The sequence below is a fragment of the Neolamprologus multifasciatus genome, chromosome 18 (assembly GCF_963576455.1).
Source record: "Neolamprologus multifasciatus chromosome 18, fNeoMul1.2, whole genome shotgun sequence".
Classification (NCBI taxonomy): Eukaryota; Metazoa; Chordata; class Actinopteri; order Cichliformes; family Cichlidae; genus Neolamprologus; species Neolamprologus multifasciatus.
The window spans coordinates 3,159,324-3,177,549 of record NC_140456.1 but is presented as its reverse complement, the minus strand read 5'-3'; the positions used below and the strand labels follow the sequence as shown (position 1 = coordinate 3,177,549).

The following is an 18,226-nucleotide window of genomic DNA, read 5'->3' as shown; positions in this document are numbered from 1 at the left end:
ACTTCTGCAAGCATGCTAACTCACAGTGAATTTGACGCATGGAGACTTATTGAGCAGCTCTTTTATCAACTGGTTTCTTCTCATTTGAAGGTTCCTTCTTGCTGTTGCAACAAGGTAACTGTTTCTACAGTTTCCTTCTTGCTGTTGCAACAAGGTAACTGTTTCTACAGTTTCCTTCTTGCTGTTGCAACAAGGTAACTGTTTCTACAGTTTCCTTCTTGCTGTTGCAACAAGGTAACTGTTTCTACAGTTACCTTCTTGCTGTTGCAACAAGGTAACTGTTTCTACAGTTTCCTTCTTGCTGTTGCAACAAGGTAACTGTTTCTACAGTTTCCTTCTTGCTGTTGCAACAAGATAACTGTTTCTACAGTTTCCTTCTTGCTGTTGCAACAAGGTAACTGTTTCTACAGTTACCTTCTTGCTGTTGCAACAAGGTAACTGTTTCTACAGTTACCTTCTTGCTGTTGCAACAAGGTAACTGTTTCTACAGTTCTGCTTTGGTGGCTCAGTCGCAGTAATTCTGTACTTCAGCCTGTTTTGAACTCGTGTAGAAAGTCTGGAGCAGCTGCCACGGAAGCTTATAAATCCTCCCTGTATCATGAAAGCTAAATCAATACAGCATGAGAGCTAATATCTGGGTTCATATCAGTGGAAGCTTTTGTGTATGTGGTGTTTATTTCTGTCTGAAATCAGTGCTTGTTGATAACCTGTGCACATGTGTGAGTGTGCTCGTTGTTTCTGGCTTCGGATTAACCCGCTGTGAAGTGATCTGCTTTTCATGAAAAACAGAAGATGCTGACATCAGAGACGGTCCTCTGCATGTTTAAAATGTTTGTCTTGAAAATCTGCAGTCTCACCTCATCAAAGTCAGCGATGATTTCATTGAGGAGCCTCAGGCACTCGACTCCTTGGTTGTTCATCTCGGTCTGGGAGTAGAAGTCAGCGAAGCCTGGGATGGAGGCAAACATCACGCCCACGGCGTCGTAGGACTGCGAGTACAGCTCCTGTGGGTAAACACGTCATGAGTGAGCTCACGGTGTCACGGTTTCTTGACTCACAAACAAGATAACTTCATTCAGTCACTTGTTTTGTGTCTCTATGGATACTGCAGAACCAAGCATTGGTGAATTTGGCCACGCATTCAAACAATCGTCTGGCCGATAGCTGACATTATAGCAGCAGGTCGATCATTGCTTTACTCTCCAGAGAATTGAGTGAAACTTTACACGAGACAAATGTGACACTGCCCCACTTTCATCCCCTCTGAATTTCTTCCAGTAAATGAAAACAGAAATTAAACTTTGGCGTTGGGCTCTCCACACTAACAGAGAGCTGTAATAGAACAGACTGTGCTCCAGGTTATCGTCCGCTTTTTAGCTCTCTCAAGAACACTTTAGTTAAAGTTCAAGCTGAGAGGCAGAAACATCAGAAGAGAAGGAGTCACGGGAAGAACAGAGCAGGCATCAGTGACGACTAGGGATGGGTATCGTTTAGGTTTTATCCGATACCGGTGCCGGTGCTTAAACGGTGCTCAAACCGGTGCTTAAAGAATGGAGAACACAAAATTGGTCCAAAAACCTCTCATGTTCAGCTGTTTTTTGTAAAAAGATAACAATGTTAGCCTTTTCTGCAGCTATGGGGCATATATGGTATCACTCTTGGCTGGAAGCAGCTTAAACAATGGAAAAAACACAAACTTTGTCCAAAAACCTCTCATGTTTAACTGTTTTCCACTTTTTCTTTGGTCATTTTTGTCCAGGGTGAAGGGAGTATCTGCCATCAAACAAGAAGACAGCTGCATGTAGCTATGATGGTGTTTGCTAGTTCACCTTACATGCATTAATGTAATAACGTGGTTAGCCTACTCAACGTAAATTACACACGAACAACATTAAGCGACTCACGCAGAGAAGAACGGCTGCTGCTGCATCATCATCCTCATCATTTCTGCTACACTGGCAGGGCTAGGGGCCAGGACTCTCCTCTTCGGGTTTTTGGGGGATGTTGCTAACTCCGGGTCGATAACAGGCACCACACCCGCAGTAGATGTGCTCGGTGTGAGGTCTCGCAGCAAGCTATCAAATACGGCGCATTTCTCGGCTTTTAAAAAAAACGCTATGCGTCGCCAGGTGTTTCATCAGATTTGAGGTGTTACCTCCTTTGACAGTATCACAGTATCAGCTTAAAGCACTTGTTGCAGCTGCTGAGTTTGCATCTTTTGCTGTGAAGTACGGCCAGACTTTGACGCTTCACCTTGGGCATTTTTAATCTGTAGCTCTGCTCTAAAAGAACGTACGTACCTGGACCCGCCTACTATCCTCGAAACGTAAAATGATTGGCTAGAATCTAAAGTGTATCACAGCTCAGGGGGAAAAAAAGCACCGAAATGTGCGCTGCTTTTCGGTCTGGTTACTACCGTTTATGTCAGAACATACCGGTACCCATCCCTAGTGACGACAGATATGACAGCGACAAAGTCAAAGGGACTGAGGGGAGGTTGGTTGCAAAGTGGCTTGCAGAGGCAAAAGCAACGTGTAGTTTAAATAGTGTGACATGTGCAATATTTTCCAATGAAGATAACGACTCATCAGCTGATTTGAACCAGCTTGATCTGTGTGGTTTGTGGAGCTGAATAATTGCAGTCACTTGACGGTAGATGGGGATGTTCTGGAGGCCTCAGTTCCTCCTGGATTGTCTTGGACCATCAAAATAAACTAAGAGGATACACGTCATATAAAACTTGTGCCGTTGTTTGAATGGATGATGTTGGATTATGACACTTTCTCAGATCTGCACTGTGTTGGTGAGTGCTCTCAAATAAAGCCTTTCTATGTTTCCACAGAGCAGCTGTCAGCTGTAGTCAATCATATCCCTGACAGGAAGTTTGGAGGTAAAACACTTTTTGGAGCTTTCAGCATCAATGAATTAATAATCAAAGTGGATGAATTTGGGCGTGTTTGTTTGAAGAAAAAACGATTTAAAACAAAAAGCCCGCAGCAGTCATTACCTTACAGTTTTGTGCATTACCCAGTCTTCATCACTAGGGGGCACTGTTGATACGTGACCGGGCGGGAGGCGTGCTGACATGCAGTAGCATGTCCAACATTGCAGTCGCTCTTTGTGCTATTATGGAGGCATTTTAATGATGAGCTAGAAAACATAACGTCTGTCCAGAGTTCAACATTTGGAGGTAATAATTCAGGAGAAGCTGGGTGACTCTCTCTGTCTGTTATCATTTTAATGTAATTACACACTTATAAAAATAAGCCTTTGACTTTATTGTGAAATCATACAAGCTTAATGAGCTCAGTCAAATGTCAGCGCCTTCAAAGTGGAACTCAGTAAAAGTCGAACTAATTTAATTGCTCGGTTATTCCCGGTGCCTTTTCAGGCCAGCCGGAGCTCCGAGGTTTATTTGGGCTTCACTTTTTCCAAACTAAGCCTCCTTAACATACTTCAGGAGGAGTTTTCTAATACTAAATGGAAAGATGGGTGACTAAAGGCAGTAATGCTTCACCATCAACACTCCTCATCACCTCCAATTAAGTATTCAGTTCACTTTAGTACTTAAATTGGATCATGCATCTGTGACCTGAAGAAAAACAGACCTTTCTCATCCCATTGAGCAAATTTTTAATTAGATTAAATAAAGAAATAAAAATCGTGATAAGGGTTAAGAATAATAAAATGTATGAGAGCTAAACTGGAATGTAAAACACAAACGCAGAGCACAGGGCTACACTGCTGAGGATGATGCTTACGGGCTGTGACAGCAACTCTGACATCATATTTTATACTGTGCATCTCTGGGCGTTTACAGAGGTTTGGGTGATGCACATACATCATAATGTTTTGGATTAGAATAACCTATATTTAGCCAAGTTATGTCAAACCCTGAAGAAATGAAATTTAATTATATCAGCACAACATGTACATTTCAGCGGGGTGTACTGTGGAGCCAGTTCGGCTTTCTTTAGCTTTTTTAACAATCCCTGAAACCCCAGGCAGAGATGGTGGCGATCATATAAGTGGGGTCAATGTTTGCATCATTTCTGTCTCCGATGGAGAGCACTGCCTCAGTAAATCATTCAATCATGTAAATTTACAAGTTGATATCTTTCACTTCATCCTCACTGGGCTCTCAGTGCTGTTTACTTCTAAACTTTACACCATTCACGCCTGACGTTGTATTCTCGGTGGACACTCACGTTGAGCCCAACATATTCATGTCTGGCTTTAGCGGTGACCATCAGTGTTATGCATTTTGATTTGTCCCTTTCCTGATGCTGCAGTCATCATTTACTTTGAATTGTGCTAAAAATAAAAATAATAACATATCAAACGACTTGCTGTGGGTTCGTGTATGCATTTAGCATTGCACCATCACTCTCTCATACAAATATGGCGACTTATGCCTCCAAAATACAGACAAAAAAACCCCAAATAAAAATGTTAACATTGATTTAAAGCAGAGAGATGTTCCGTCTATCTACAGTTTGTTGTTTGATCAGCTACAGCTTAGAATCAAGGTTCCAGGCTATAGATCCGATGTTGATCCCAAACTGTCTTTTATGAGTCACTGAAGTCAGATGCAGTAGTTTCTGAGATTACCGCGGAAAGGCCTCCAGGCAAAACAATTCCAAGCACTAAGAACTCAGAGGGCAGCGCGCGGTTAGCCGCGGTTTAGGACGAGTGCTGGCTGCCCTGGCACTGATGCAGCATGTCTGCTGCCATGATGACATTAAAACATGGGGGAGGTGTCAGGAACTTTTAGTCTAAAAACAGGGGCAGAGATGTTATTTGACCCTTTAAATCCGATCAGAGCAGGCACGCTCTGTTTTGCGTAACTATTTTTAAATCCCTGTAGAACCGGAACCATGTAAGCTAGCGCAAAAAACCGGAGGAGTTGTACTTTATACCATCAGCTTGTCCTCGGTCACAGTTTCCTTCCACATATAGTTTTGCAAAAGCTGCATAAAAAGCGCTTGCAGCAACAAAAACATAATATTCCAGAAACACGCTTTGCCGATCCGATCAGCTGTTCATAACACATTGAAATAGACCTCAGCGGAATGATTGCATGTCCGCCATTACTTGCCCAAAACAGGAAGTGACGTCATGTATTTTTTTACTTGTAGGCCTTAGAAGCCTATACTGGTGTTTTTATGAGTCATGTTTGACTCTATACTTTTCTGAATAGTTTCTGGGATGCTTAGAACTCCTATTGCACTGCTGGAAATAGTTTATTTTGATGCACATGCTGTTTTCTTTGCAAATTTGCATCATAAGATTGTTTTTCGTTTTTCCTGCAGTATATAAAAATTGGTGTATCTCAAAAATAAAACTATGAAGACACTCAAAATAAATTTCCTGTTGTTGTAAACTATTTTGTGCAACTTTTTTGTATTTAAAGTTTTGAGGGATAAACCTCTTAAATTTCTCCAAGTAGAAATATATGTAAAAAAATCAAAAACGAGCATCTTTTTTCTTGTAGTTTATTGCACTTTTTTGCAATTTATGTCGTTACTATGGACTTAATGCATACATATTATTAAAACATGGGCTATAACAGTTGTATTGATGTATAGTAACTTGAAATGCTCCCAAAAATGGCTCTACAGCATGTAAAAATATAAAGTAAGCTCTGGCGGACTTGGTGCTATGGTAGGTCTTAAAGGGTTAAGACCATCATTTTCTTCTCCTCTTTTTCCTTTGCCAAAAATATTTGGATCAACCGATCAGTTAGCTTGATGCACAAGTGTCTGTAACAAACACGAGTCTATGAAAGCACCGTTAGCATGACAGTGGTAGTGTTGAAGCAGCAAACCTTTGTTTCTACAGATATGTTTTTCTGTCTTTCCTTGAAGTCACATTTATTCATTTTTCCACTTCCACTTACTCACTTTCCACTCCATTTTCCACTTGGGTCATTATGAAATTTGGCGTGAGTTTAATGTTCCAACGCTGACGTTCAAAAATCATAATTTGCATGACAGCTCTCAGTGTGTTTCCAGCCACTCTGCTTCCAAACACTTTGTCGCATTTCAATCATTCACTTCAACTTTGCTTTGGGATCCTTTTTGGTTCTATACGATTTTCCTCTAAATGTTTCAAAATAAAAGCTTTACTAGAAGACGAAGAAGAATTCAGAAATGATCCATGAATTGACGAGAATAAGAAACTAAAAATGTGGCGTCAAAATAAAAACTTGACTGAAGCTGTTACTGAACAACAGTTTAACAGGTTAAATTCTGCTGAAGTGCCATTTAGTAAGCGACTGACACACTCAGGAATAAAACCTTCAAAACAACGAAGCTACCTGGTGGAATAAATGATGCTGAGTTTTAATTGATTCCAAAGATCATCAAAACCTCCTCAGGGGTGTGGGAGCCTATTAATAACCCAGTGCTCTGGTATCCAAATCACAGAACAACAAACATCCTGATTAATAATGCAACAAGTGATTAGAAGTCAAACTATTCTAATGGATGCATTTTTAATCGTGTCCTTTTTAATTAGAAGCAGAATGATATCGGCTCTCCTGACATTCATAATTCATAGGTTGCTCGACCTTTGTTTGGAAGGCAAAGGAACATTGGAGATTTGATCATCAAGGAGGCAAGAGAGGACAATACAGCAATTTGAAAGGACTAGTGATAACGGGTGTGTTTGCGGACCAGTGGCATCAGGTATTACTGAGCTGGTGAAGGAGAGCGACGAAGAATGGACGACTGGAAGAAAAACAGCATCAAGAAGCTGTTTTGTTGTCACCTCTTCCTGCACTTTAAGTAAAAACACCGATAACCTTAACGTAATAATCTCTGATCGATATATCAACACGGTGCCTTTATCATAAGGGATAGTGTTCAAGTTAAAAAGTGTCAAAGGGAAAAGGAGGGGATTGCGCTGTTTCAGCTCAAACTTTTTCAGTATCTACAAATTAGACATTTATGCGTGGGTCTATCCCCGATGTTAACGCTAAACCTAAAAATCATATTCTCTGTTATCTTTTTTGGTCAACCAACCTCTAAACATCTGATTTCCCGGTTCGCCAAAGTTTTTGTTATTCCGGTTAACCCTTTAAAGCCGGTCAGAGCAGCACGCTCTGTTTTGCGTAACTATTTTTAAATCCCTGTAGCTCTGCAACCACGTAAGCTAGCGCAATAATTTTTTTTGCATATGAAACCGGAGGAGTTGTACTTACATCTTATGCCATCAGCTTGTCCTCGGTCACAGTTTCCTTCCACATATAGCTTTGTAAAAACTGCATAAAAAGCGCTTGCAGCAACAAAAACATAATATTCCAGAAACAGGCTTTGCTGATCCGATCAGCTGTTTATAACACTTCCTACATTGGATTAGATGTCAGCGCGAACTATCGCATGTCCGCCATGACCTGACCGAAACCGAAAGTGACGTCATTTTCGCGGAAATGTAGTTTTTTACCATCAGGGCCTCATGAGCCTATACTGGTGTTTTTAAAAGTTATCTTTGACTTTATGACTTTCTGTGTGGTTTCTGGGATGCTTAGGACTCATATTGCACTGCTGGAAATAGTTTATTTTAATGCATATGCTGCTTTTTTGCAAATTTGCATCATAATATTTATTTTCGTTTTTCCTGCAATATATAAAAATTGGTGTATTTCAAAAATAAAACTATGAAGACACTCAAAATAAATTTCCTGTGGTGGGAAACTATTTTGTGCAACTTTTTTGTATTTACAGTTTTGAGTGATAAGCCTCTTAAATTTCTCTAACTAGAAATATATGTTAAAAAACAAAAACGATTTTCAATTTTTTTGTAGTTTATTGCACTTGTAATTACTATGCACTTAATGCAGACATATTATTAAAATTTGGGCTGTAATGGTTGTATTGATGTATAGCAACTTGAAATGCTCCCAAAAATGGCTCCACAGCATGTAAAAATATAATATAAGCTCTGGTGGACTTGGTTCTATGGTAGGTCTTAAAGGGTTAATGCCAACCGTCTAAGGGAGGCCTGGGCCAGTGAACTGGGTTCTTCAATTTCACATGCAACTAGACTGCACCCTGGCCACCTTTGGCTCCTCTGATAGGCTACTTCCATCTCACCAAAGGAAACACGGGGATAGGGACGATTGCTGCAAAGAGGCAAATCTTACAAGAATGGAAATCCTTGTTCCAAAAAGATTTGTTGCTGCAAAGGGAAGTCTCTGGGCAGTTCTCAGGGCATCTGGAAACCTCTCCTGGACTTGCAAGATGGGCCATAATCTGGAGAATTTCTTCCTGCCACTGTATGCTTGACGTCTGCTTATCAAGCTATTAATCCTTTATATAACATCTCTCCACCCATTGATTTTCTTTCTTTGTGTGTATTTGATTCTTTGTATAAAATATATGTTTTAAAAAGTGTCAAAGGAACACTGAAATGCTTTGCTCTGGCCCAGAGCTGATTAACAACATTCAGGTAGAACAGTTAGTTTAAGGACTGAACTCAACATGAGGATTTGATTTCATTTGTTCTGCACAGCTGATGATCACTTCCAAGAAAAATGAAGCCAACAATGGAGTCCCAAAAGCTGCAGTTCCTCCTGTGGCCACTCAAATGGTAAACGGACTGATTCTTATAGAGCCCTTTTCTACTCTCCTAGAGTACTCAACGCATATACAACATGCCACATTCACACAAGAACTGTCTTCTATCATTCACACACATTCACACTCCGATGGATGCATCGCAGAGCAACTTGGGGTTAAGGATATTTGGCATGCAGACTAGTGGATCCAGGGATTGAACTACCAACCTTCCAATCAGCAGCTGACTCTATCACTAACTCGACCTCCTGAGCTACAGCAACCCCATTTGAAGCTGGCTTCATTTTGCCCAACATGTTTACAGCCCAATACAGTAAAACAAACAAAAAAAAAACAACGATCTCAATCTCTTTGGATAGTTTCCCCTTTCATAATAACTGTGATGATGGTTTATTATTTATAACTCATCCAACTGGATAGTGGACTTGGGGGCAGGGCTGCTTTGACTGACAGCTGTCCAGATGTGTGCAGCTGTACCCGCTCACTGCTGTTGGTGCTTTTTGGAGGATTTTTCATAACTAATGTTGAGTTATTGTTAATGTTGAGTTGTTTTTTGCTACAGACCATGTGGCAGGTTTGTGCTTTTGTTTCAGTGACTGAAATTCTATTGTTTTGCACTAATTTCCTAATAAACAAGTTTGTGTTTGTGCGAGAACCAATTCATGATCCAATGAACCGGTTTACAGCCTCTACAGCTAAATTTCTCCTTTGTGATGATGCAGTGATCTTTAACTCACCTGTTTGGATTGTGTGAAAGTTTAAAGTAAGCAGCGTGGCCTCTCTGACGGGCCTGCAGACAGCAGCTGCTGCAGCTGCCTGGAAGCTTCACCTGCACTCAAAGTCACTGAAAGCATTTTTACTGGCATTATCTTTCTAATCATACGACCTGCTGTGTGATACAAATCTTGAGTTAAATTCTATTAGTTTGTTACTAACGAGTATTTAGTGGTAAGTCTGAGTGTAAATTTGTGCTCTCCTTTTATCTTCCCTTGGGGACAATTAAAAGCACCAGAAGAAGAGCGGCAGCGATAAGGTGAACAAAAAGTGACTTTGAAAAGTTTAATTCTCTGCAGAGTTGGGGCAGCTGAGTCACCGCTGTGCCAGAGACACAAATCAATGTGTGCTGACAGACAGGCAACATGTTATTAAAATCAAATCGAATGCATGGGTTGGAAAAAAAGGGTCTCCGAAGATTTCCGGCTGAATGAACCGCCCCACCAATTCTCACTTTGTAAAGTCTTTGAAAAGCAATTACGCTGCCTTTTCTTTCCTCTGCAGGCAGCAAGACCGAGACTCGGCGAACGAACCGTAATGAACACAGGGGACTCATTTTTCAGCAGGTCTGTGGTGAAAAAAATGAGGCGAAGCGTGCAAAGGACGCGCTGCTTTATAAAACCACTAAATATTGAGTCAGTCCAATGTTCAGATGTGACCTATCGTTTGCTGACAGGTTACTGAAAACATTAATCTTTCGAGTTGTCAGTGGCTTAAAAAACAACCTGTGTCTACTTCATCATTCCTGGAGGTAATAACAGGCTGTGATTCACAAATGCTAGCTGAGAGATCTGGAACTTTACTCTGAATAAAGATTTCCACTTTATTTTGAAGAGAAGAATAAATTTGACAACAATACAATGAACCAAAACATCTGCTACAAGCATCCACCCTGCAATCAGATTCAGCCTTGACTAGGGATGCATCGATACCGATACTGGTATCGGGTATCGGCCTCGATACCACATTTTCTAAAGTACTCATACTCGTTAAAAGTCCCCCGATACCGAGGACCGATACCACGGTCTGAGACCTGTCTATGTTCTGTCTGTCCCCGAGTGCCCGCCCCCAGGCCCCGGCTGCAGCTCAGAGCTGAGAGAAGGGCAGGCGAGACAAGTCAGCCGTGTGGAACTATTTCAAAGTGAACGAAGACACACGCTTATTTACCCACGCTTATTAGCACAGAGGAGCATAGCTGATGCTACAGCAGTGGGATGGAAAATAGTTGGGCATTTTAAACATTCCGCCTTAGCCTACTCCCGCCTCGAGGACATTCAGGGACAGCTCAACCAGCCAATAAAGAGACTGCAGCAGGACGTACAGATGCGCTGGAACAGCACGTATTACATGCTCCAGTCCCTCATTGAGCAAAAGCGAGTGCTGGGCGTGTCCGAGCACGAACTCCCTGACTATCTCGCCGCTCACCAACGGGCTCTTATGGAGACGACTGTTGCCATCCTCGCCCCCTTTGAGGAACTAACTAAAAAAGTGAGCAGCTACGACGCACTAGCCTCTGATGTCATCCCAGCTGTGACTGTGCTAGTGAGACTTCTAAACAGAGAAACAGACGAACAAATTTAAAATTAAATTTTGTTTTTTATAATTATTTATTCTGTAATATGTTGCATACAACATGCTTTTCATTTTAAATAAATGTTCTTAATTTCAAACTAGTCCCTTGTTGTTGTTTTTTGTTAAATTATAGGACTAAAGCTGTTACCTGTAAATTTAAATCATGTTTTTATTAAGTACTCGTACTCGTTTCCAAAAAAGTGGTATCTGTGCATCCCTACCTTGACCCACTGCATCCTAATAACTGTAACGGTGCAGTTATATTAAGAAATTATAACTTATTTTAAGTGAGACCACTTTTAGTTTGAATCCCCCAAATATGTTGTTAATATAACATGAGAAAGAGGAACAGGAAAAAAACATAGTGTATATAAAAGACAGACGTCGTGTCTGTATGACTGCTCTGACTGCAAAAACAAGGTGCCCGTCAAGAGCTTAGATCTGTGACCAGAGCACCCACTTACAGGAAGCCACAGTCACACAGGGCCAGAGACTTGGCGCTGATCCCTCTGGCGATTTGTTGCTAGCGTATTCCCAGACACCAACCAGCTAGCCAATGAAAATTTGATTACCGTTATTCAGCAGTTGCTGATATCACAAAGGTTTTGGTTTACTGGTGGCCTCTCAATTTTTCATATTTCAATTTGATGTGTATTTGTGACGAAATGACTCAAATAACTTTTCCCCACCTCCAGATCCAGATCGACTCAATCGCTTTTTTGATAAACCAACATAACCACTCGTATAACCACTTTTGGTGTGAGCGGCTTTTTGCACAGACCTCGTTGTCCCGGTCCTTCTCTAGGAAGTGTCGGGCCACATGGCTGGGTAGGATGTTCCTCAGCATGTTCTCGTTGTGTTCTCGCAGCTCCTTCATCTCGTTGATCTCCTCCTTGGCCTGGACGCGCCACAGGAAGTCCAGGCGTGCTGTGTACTCCAACTGAAGACAGAAAAATGAAGGCAGAGCACCTCAGATTAGTAACTTAGTTCGGAGTGCCACTGTGTGCTCTAGCAGCAGTGGAGGCTTGCACTCGTATAATTCATTCAGGCTACTAAACAAATCATCTGGATGAGTTAATGTGTTTTTGAATCATTCATGCCATTGTGGCTGTTTGCAGATTAAACACTTCATCTGTTTCATGTGCAGAGAAGATCTTCTTTGGCCCGACATAATTTCACTGTACTTTGTGCACATACCAGCTCAAACATCCAGTGTATGAGATCTGATATCAGTAAACCATTTTGATGTATTTTAGAATACAGAGACTTGAACACAGCTTCACCAAACTGCAGAGCCCAGTTCTCCAAATCTACACACAGGCTTATTTTTTTAAAACAAACAAGGCACTCTTCAGCAAAAAAACAGCAGCGCTGCTTCTTCACATGATTTAAACAACCTATGCTGATGTTTGCCTGACAAGTGACCCCTTGCGGCCATGCCTAATTATTGCCCTCGTTCTGAAGTCAAGGCTGAAATAGCGTGATACTGTTGCATGCTGTTAAGGAGATTTAAAGCTCAGCTTCGGGGGGTTGGCTCGACATACAAATTGTCTGATTTTGACAATGAAGACCACGGCTTGAAGCTCGTCTTCTTCAGTCTCTCTCCAACCTCAAGTTATCTAAACTTCACCGAATGAGGAACTAAATCGTTAAAAGAAGTGAATGAAAATATACGCCGTCCGACACCACTGTAGGGCTGCCACGATTACGTCGACTATCAAAATCGTCGACGACTAATTTAATAGTTGACGCGTCGTTAAATGACGCAGGAATAAGTAGTAGGATTTAAGAGTGTAATAACGGACTGAAACAGAAGATGGCAGCACTGCATGTACAAGGATGCCAGCTGCCGTTAAACCCCGAAGAAGAAGAAGCTGTGTCCCAGAATTCATAGCGCAGCCCAGCTCAGTTTCCAACAATGGCGGCAGCTAGTTAGTTTTAATATTACTCTTATTATTCTTTCTGGGTCACAAAATAAACGTTTAACACATTTTCAGGCGAGAATGTAGCTGTGTAAACCTCAAATATCTGCTCAGTTTATCAAGACACCACATATTTTCAAAAGCGCTCCGACGTTTTCGGAGACGTCTGTTAGCCACTAGCTCGATAGCTAGCCGGGGGCTAGGCTAACTAGAGCCGTGAGAACACCGGACTCCCGGCAAATCGTTTTCAAACCCACCTCCGTCTTTCGCTACTCAGGTTAAACATGATATATAAGTCACTTAGATAACTTAAAAATGTTATTGTTTGGCTTTTTTAGTATTTTATTTGTTCCTGAGTAAATCGGTTTGGCTGAGATTAAAGTTATAGTTTTTACACAGCTGAATAAACGTCAAGCAGACAGCTGATTATCAGAAGTGTGAGATGCTCGAGAATTTACTCCGGTGTCCTGTTATATTTTAGATAGCAAGGAGTTTATTAAACTTCACCGAAACAATCTGCAAATGTCATTAAAATTTAATAAACTATCATCTTGTCTTTATTTTTAGTTAGCACATACCTTAAACACTTAAAGCTGTAAGCTAATGATAGTTATATAAGAGCAGATGCTGCTGGTCGACTAATCACAAAAAGTAATCGATGACTAGTCGACTATCAAAATAATCGTTTGTGGCAGCCCTACACCACTGCCCATCTCCTCAGTACTAAACATAGTAATATGATCGCTTTTCCCACAAAAGATTTAAACACAGACAAGCTTCAAAAAAGCACAACATCTGGCATAAATGTACATGTAGATATATTAACAACAAGTTATTTTAGAAGCCGTGGACAAAACAAGACTTTTTGGATGTTCGATGTGGAGAAGACTGGATTAAAAATGATGTTTATGCCTTCTGGCTGTTCTTCTACCAGCAAGAAAATATCAATACAATCACTAAAGTAATTGTATTGTTTTCTCCTGCTGGTAAAAGAAAAGAAAACGTCAAAGAAAATCAGTTTTTTAAGTCATGAGTTGCGAACATTGTGAATCAAATTACAGAGCGAAATACTCAGCGCGCTGGGTCTTTATAAATCAAACCTGCAACAGAGAAATATAATAAGACCAAAGGAGAGGACACTGAAAATGTTTTATCTATTCTTCTACTTTTGTTAAAATTCTAAAGAGGAATGGAATAAAAACACCCCATAACTGAAAAGTAGAGACAACAAAATGTGAGCTTTAATAAGGAGCTGATGGAAGCTGAAGGAAAATGAAGGCATGTAGCAAAGAAGGGAAAGTGCACCATGATAATGGGGATCAGGTAGGGACAAAAAGACAGAGAGACAAACAAGGAGAATGATTTTTATAAAGCAGAACAGCAAAACCAAAGGCCTCAGAATGATGGGACCTTATGAAACCACACGTTTCTGTGCTTATTTAACACGAGATGCTTCTGTGCTTCTCTTTTGTGGTCCTATCACTTGTTTTCAGGTTGGGTCGTTTACTTACATTACCAACGGTGTCCATCATACCTGATGAAAGCCGTGCAACATTTTCTGAGATTTAGTTATATGTGATAGAAGTTGAGAGAGAAATGGTCCCAACCATCCTCATCCTTGTTATCTGTTATACCTAAAAATAAAAATGTATTTATTTATTCTCCGAATCTTCCCCAACCTCCAAAAAACAGGAAGTCCATATCCTGTCTGTCTTCTCGCCCGAGCCTAAACAGGCATTTGTTAATCACTTAACTGCTTAAACGTGTAACCAAAGTTCAGGGGAAAGTCTTTTGTTTATTTCATTTAGATGATGAAAAGGCTGAGCCGCAGTTCTGGATCAGGCGGCTAAATTAAAAAATCTGCTAAAAGCCGGATCAATTATGTAAAACATGAGGGTGCGATCAATCTGAAGCTCAGCTAAAGGATTGTAATAAGCAAAACAAACCGATGTTTTGAATGCACAATTAATACCAAGTCATTTGAATACATTAGAGACAAACAAAAGTCAGCACCATTTACTTAATACTTGTAGATGAGAGGAAGAAAAAAAAACTAATTTTGAGGGCCGGCCTGCGAGGATTTAAGCGACTCTTTCCAGTGTTCAGCGGAAACCGTTTTGTGATTAATCGCGGTAACAATTAGTCACTTAATCATATGAGTGAATACAAAAACTTCAATCTCATTTTCTGTTTTTCTAATTAAGAATGCAAAGCCTGACAGCCCCGTTAGTCGGTGGGATAATGAGATGGCGCCCGGTGAAAGAGCGGGTCGCTCAGCCGTTAGCCAACATGACCTCCGCTGTTCACCGATGGCTTCTGTTAACTGTGCAGAAAATACGTCGCTCTCCCGTTCTAACGAACACGTCACTCAGCATAAGAGCTGCAGTCACCTCACACATTGTGGTTACTGCAGGTAATCTCCATTTATACAGTTACATGCCTTAATGTGACAGCCCAACAACCCAACGAGCATTAAAATGTATCAGGATATTAAACAAAGCAGATTTAGGCGAACAAATAAAATAAAAACAATAATCTTGTCATTTTTCTTTCAGCTAAATCTAGGTGGACAAACATGGCTGATGGCTGCTCTGGTTTAAATCATACGTGGTCCAATGACTGGCCTTCAGTGTGAGTTCAGAATAATGGCTTTTATCCTTTATGCTCCAACCACCTGGAAATCTTCACAACGCATTGTTGGAAATGACAATAAGCCCTCGATGAGTTTTTAAGTTTTTAATTTAAAAAGATGTAATTTTGTACGTGAAAGTGGTTCCATAGTGGACTAGTTTACACGTTTGCCTAACAAAGCAAGATCCCATCTGAAGACCAGGAGGACAGTGTTGCCAACTCCTCAGTAAGGAAAATCGCTATTGGCTGTCCTTTTTTTTTTTTTTTTTATTGGCTGTCCTAAAAGTCGCTAGAAGTCGCCAAATGACGTCATCGCCTACTTTGCATAATTGGTCATGCTAATATAATTGTAACCTACGTTGTTGGAGAGAGAAATAACATCGTGGAAGAGACATGAAGTGAGGATAAAACGTCCTAAATGCAGTTTGAATTTATTTAGAACTACAAATTAAATTTCTTTTAGCAATTATTGTTTTTTTTAATGTCACAATTCCAACCCTGCTCCTTTATCCGGGCCTGGACCGGCAAAAGTGACCCGAAATTGGCGCTCTGGTGGAGTTACTTTGTGTGTGAGAGTGTGTGTTTATAAGTAGTTTTATTTTTTTTTCTTGCTCGCCGATAATTTTTAGCATCTTTAGCATCACCTGTTCCACGTTTTGGACCCGGTCTTCCATCTTCGCGATACGGGTTTCTGCTTCGGTTGTCCTATTGTTGGCTCTGACCAAGTCTGATTTAAATTCTTGGAACTCTCTTCGAAAGTCCCGTAGTTCTTCCAGTATCGTGGTCAAAGCCGAGCCTTCGTCCGTGTTAGCCCTAGCATTGGCTTCATGTCGAGGTGGCGATGCCGCTGCCGAAAACCCTTCGTTTACGCGTTCTTCTGCCGAGCCTATCTGTTTATCTCTTTTCCCCATGTTCACCCCGCTTATACCTCTACTATCTGTCAAAAAATTGGTAATAATTATGACACTTCACGGAGTGAATGAATTAGTTATGAGAGAGAGCTACACGTTAGACTGCCATGCGTTGGGTTGACGTCAGCGGGAAAAAAAATTATGTAAATTATGTTGATTAATGCCTGTAATCACCTTCGTGAATTAATATTTTAGAAATGAAGAATATTTAAAAAAAAAATTTAAACCTTGTGATCCACAAAACAGCATAACAGTAAAAGAACTGACTGCGTTACAGTCAGTGCGGGAGCAGAGGCTTCGCTCATGTGCGATTCATTTGCAGTTTGGACGCGTAGGTGTGAACGTCTCCTGCCTTGATAGCAGCTGGGGGAGGACTATCCTCCGCCTGGGAGCGCTTTGGCACGGGTGAGGTGCCCAAGGCAGCACCCGCTGCTTGTTGAGAGTAAGAGCGATACACGCTTTCACGTCAAAAAGACGTCATAAATAAGTCTCCAATAACACCAGAAAAAGTCGCCAGATTTGTCACTAGTCGCTTTTTAGAAAAAAAGTCGCTAAGGGGCTCTGAAAACTTGCTAAATATAGCAACAAAGTTGCTAAGTTGGCAACACTGCAGGAGGAGACACAAATCTCTCGTTGGGTTTTGTCAGGAAGCTCAAAAATCTCCCACATCAAAGCTGCTTGAATATTCGAGCTTGGGAGCATGAAAAAGTACTTACACCCTTCCTGATTTCTTATTTTCTGTATATTTGTCACACTTAACTGTTCCAGATCATCAGATTTTAATGTTAGACAACAATAACCTGAGTAAATACAAACTGCAGTTCTTTTTGCTTTTCATTTTTAAGGGACAACAGCTACTGAAACCTACCTGGCCCTGTCTGAAAAAGTAATTGCTCTTCTTGTTGTTTCACTAGCCACACTCAGGCCAGATTATTGTCTAAAACTATTTAGAAGTTATTCAATAATCAATAAGCAGGGGTAGGGTAAAAGATCTCAAAACAATACATCATGCCACAATCTAAAGAAACAGCTGAGAAACAAAATCACTCTGAGTCATGAAAGGGTTACAAAGCCATTTTTAAGGCTTTGCCTTTCACTGTGGTTCACTGGAATCTCTTCGTCCACAAATGGAGAAAACCTGGGACAGTGGTGAACCCTCGCAGGAGAGGCTGGCTTACTGAAGAGCTCATCAGCGACTCATCCAGGAGGTCACAGAAGAAACCAGAACAAATTCAAAAGAACTGCAGGCCTCACTTAAGGTCAGAGTTCATGAGATTGGGCTAAAATATCATCCAGGGAGAAACCACTGCTGACCAAAACAAAGCCTCATATCACATTTGCCAAAAAAACATCTTGATGATCCCGAAGTGTTTTGGGAATTCATTCTGTAGACTGATGGAAGGAAAGTTTGCATCTTGTTATATCTGCAGGACAATAATCTGGAGTCCAGTACTCTTAATGGCTAGAAAAACAGTGGCCTAGTCAAACTCCAGACTCAAATCAGATCAAGATGCTTTAGCATGATGCTCGAAAACTCCACAACGAGGCTGAATCACAACAACTCAAAGAAGAATCGGCCAAAATTCCTCCACAGCGAAGTGAAAGATTCATTGCCAGTTATCACAAACACTTGATGGTAGTTCTCGCTGCCAAGGGTGGCACAATCAATTTTAGGTTTTACTTTTTCACTCAGGGCCAGGTTTGGATAGTGTTTTCTCTCCTTTTTCCTCCTGATTTAAAACCTTTATTTTGTATTTACAGAGGTTATCTTTGTCTAACACTGAAATTAGTTTGATGACCTGAAACATCTTAGTGTGACACTAAAAATTCAGGAAAG

General features: G+C 40.8%; 1 protein-coding gene and 1 long non-coding RNA gene across 4 annotated transcripts in view; both read right to left on the bottom strand.

The window, feature by feature from the left end:
• Positions 1-18,226, bottom strand: part of LOC146496999 (uncharacterized) — a 434,085-nt gene that overhangs the window by 129,727 nt on the left and 286,132 nt on the right. The gene's annotated exons all lie outside the window — the stretch shown is intronic.
• Positions 1-18,226, bottom strand: part of adcy8 (adenylate cyclase 8 (brain)) — a 162,880-nt gene that overhangs the window by 13,091 nt on the left and 131,563 nt on the right. For all 3 annotated transcript variants that reach the window (XM_085140603.1, XM_085140605.1, XM_085140604.1), the window contains 2 exons: positions 11,707-11,865; positions 858-1,004 (listed from right to left, as the gene is read on the bottom strand). In XM_085140603.1, the coding sequence (XP_084996729.1) occupies positions 858-1,004; positions 11,707-11,865 (306 nt within the window). The remainder of the gene's footprint in view (positions 1-857; positions 1,005-11,706; positions 11,866-18,226) is intronic.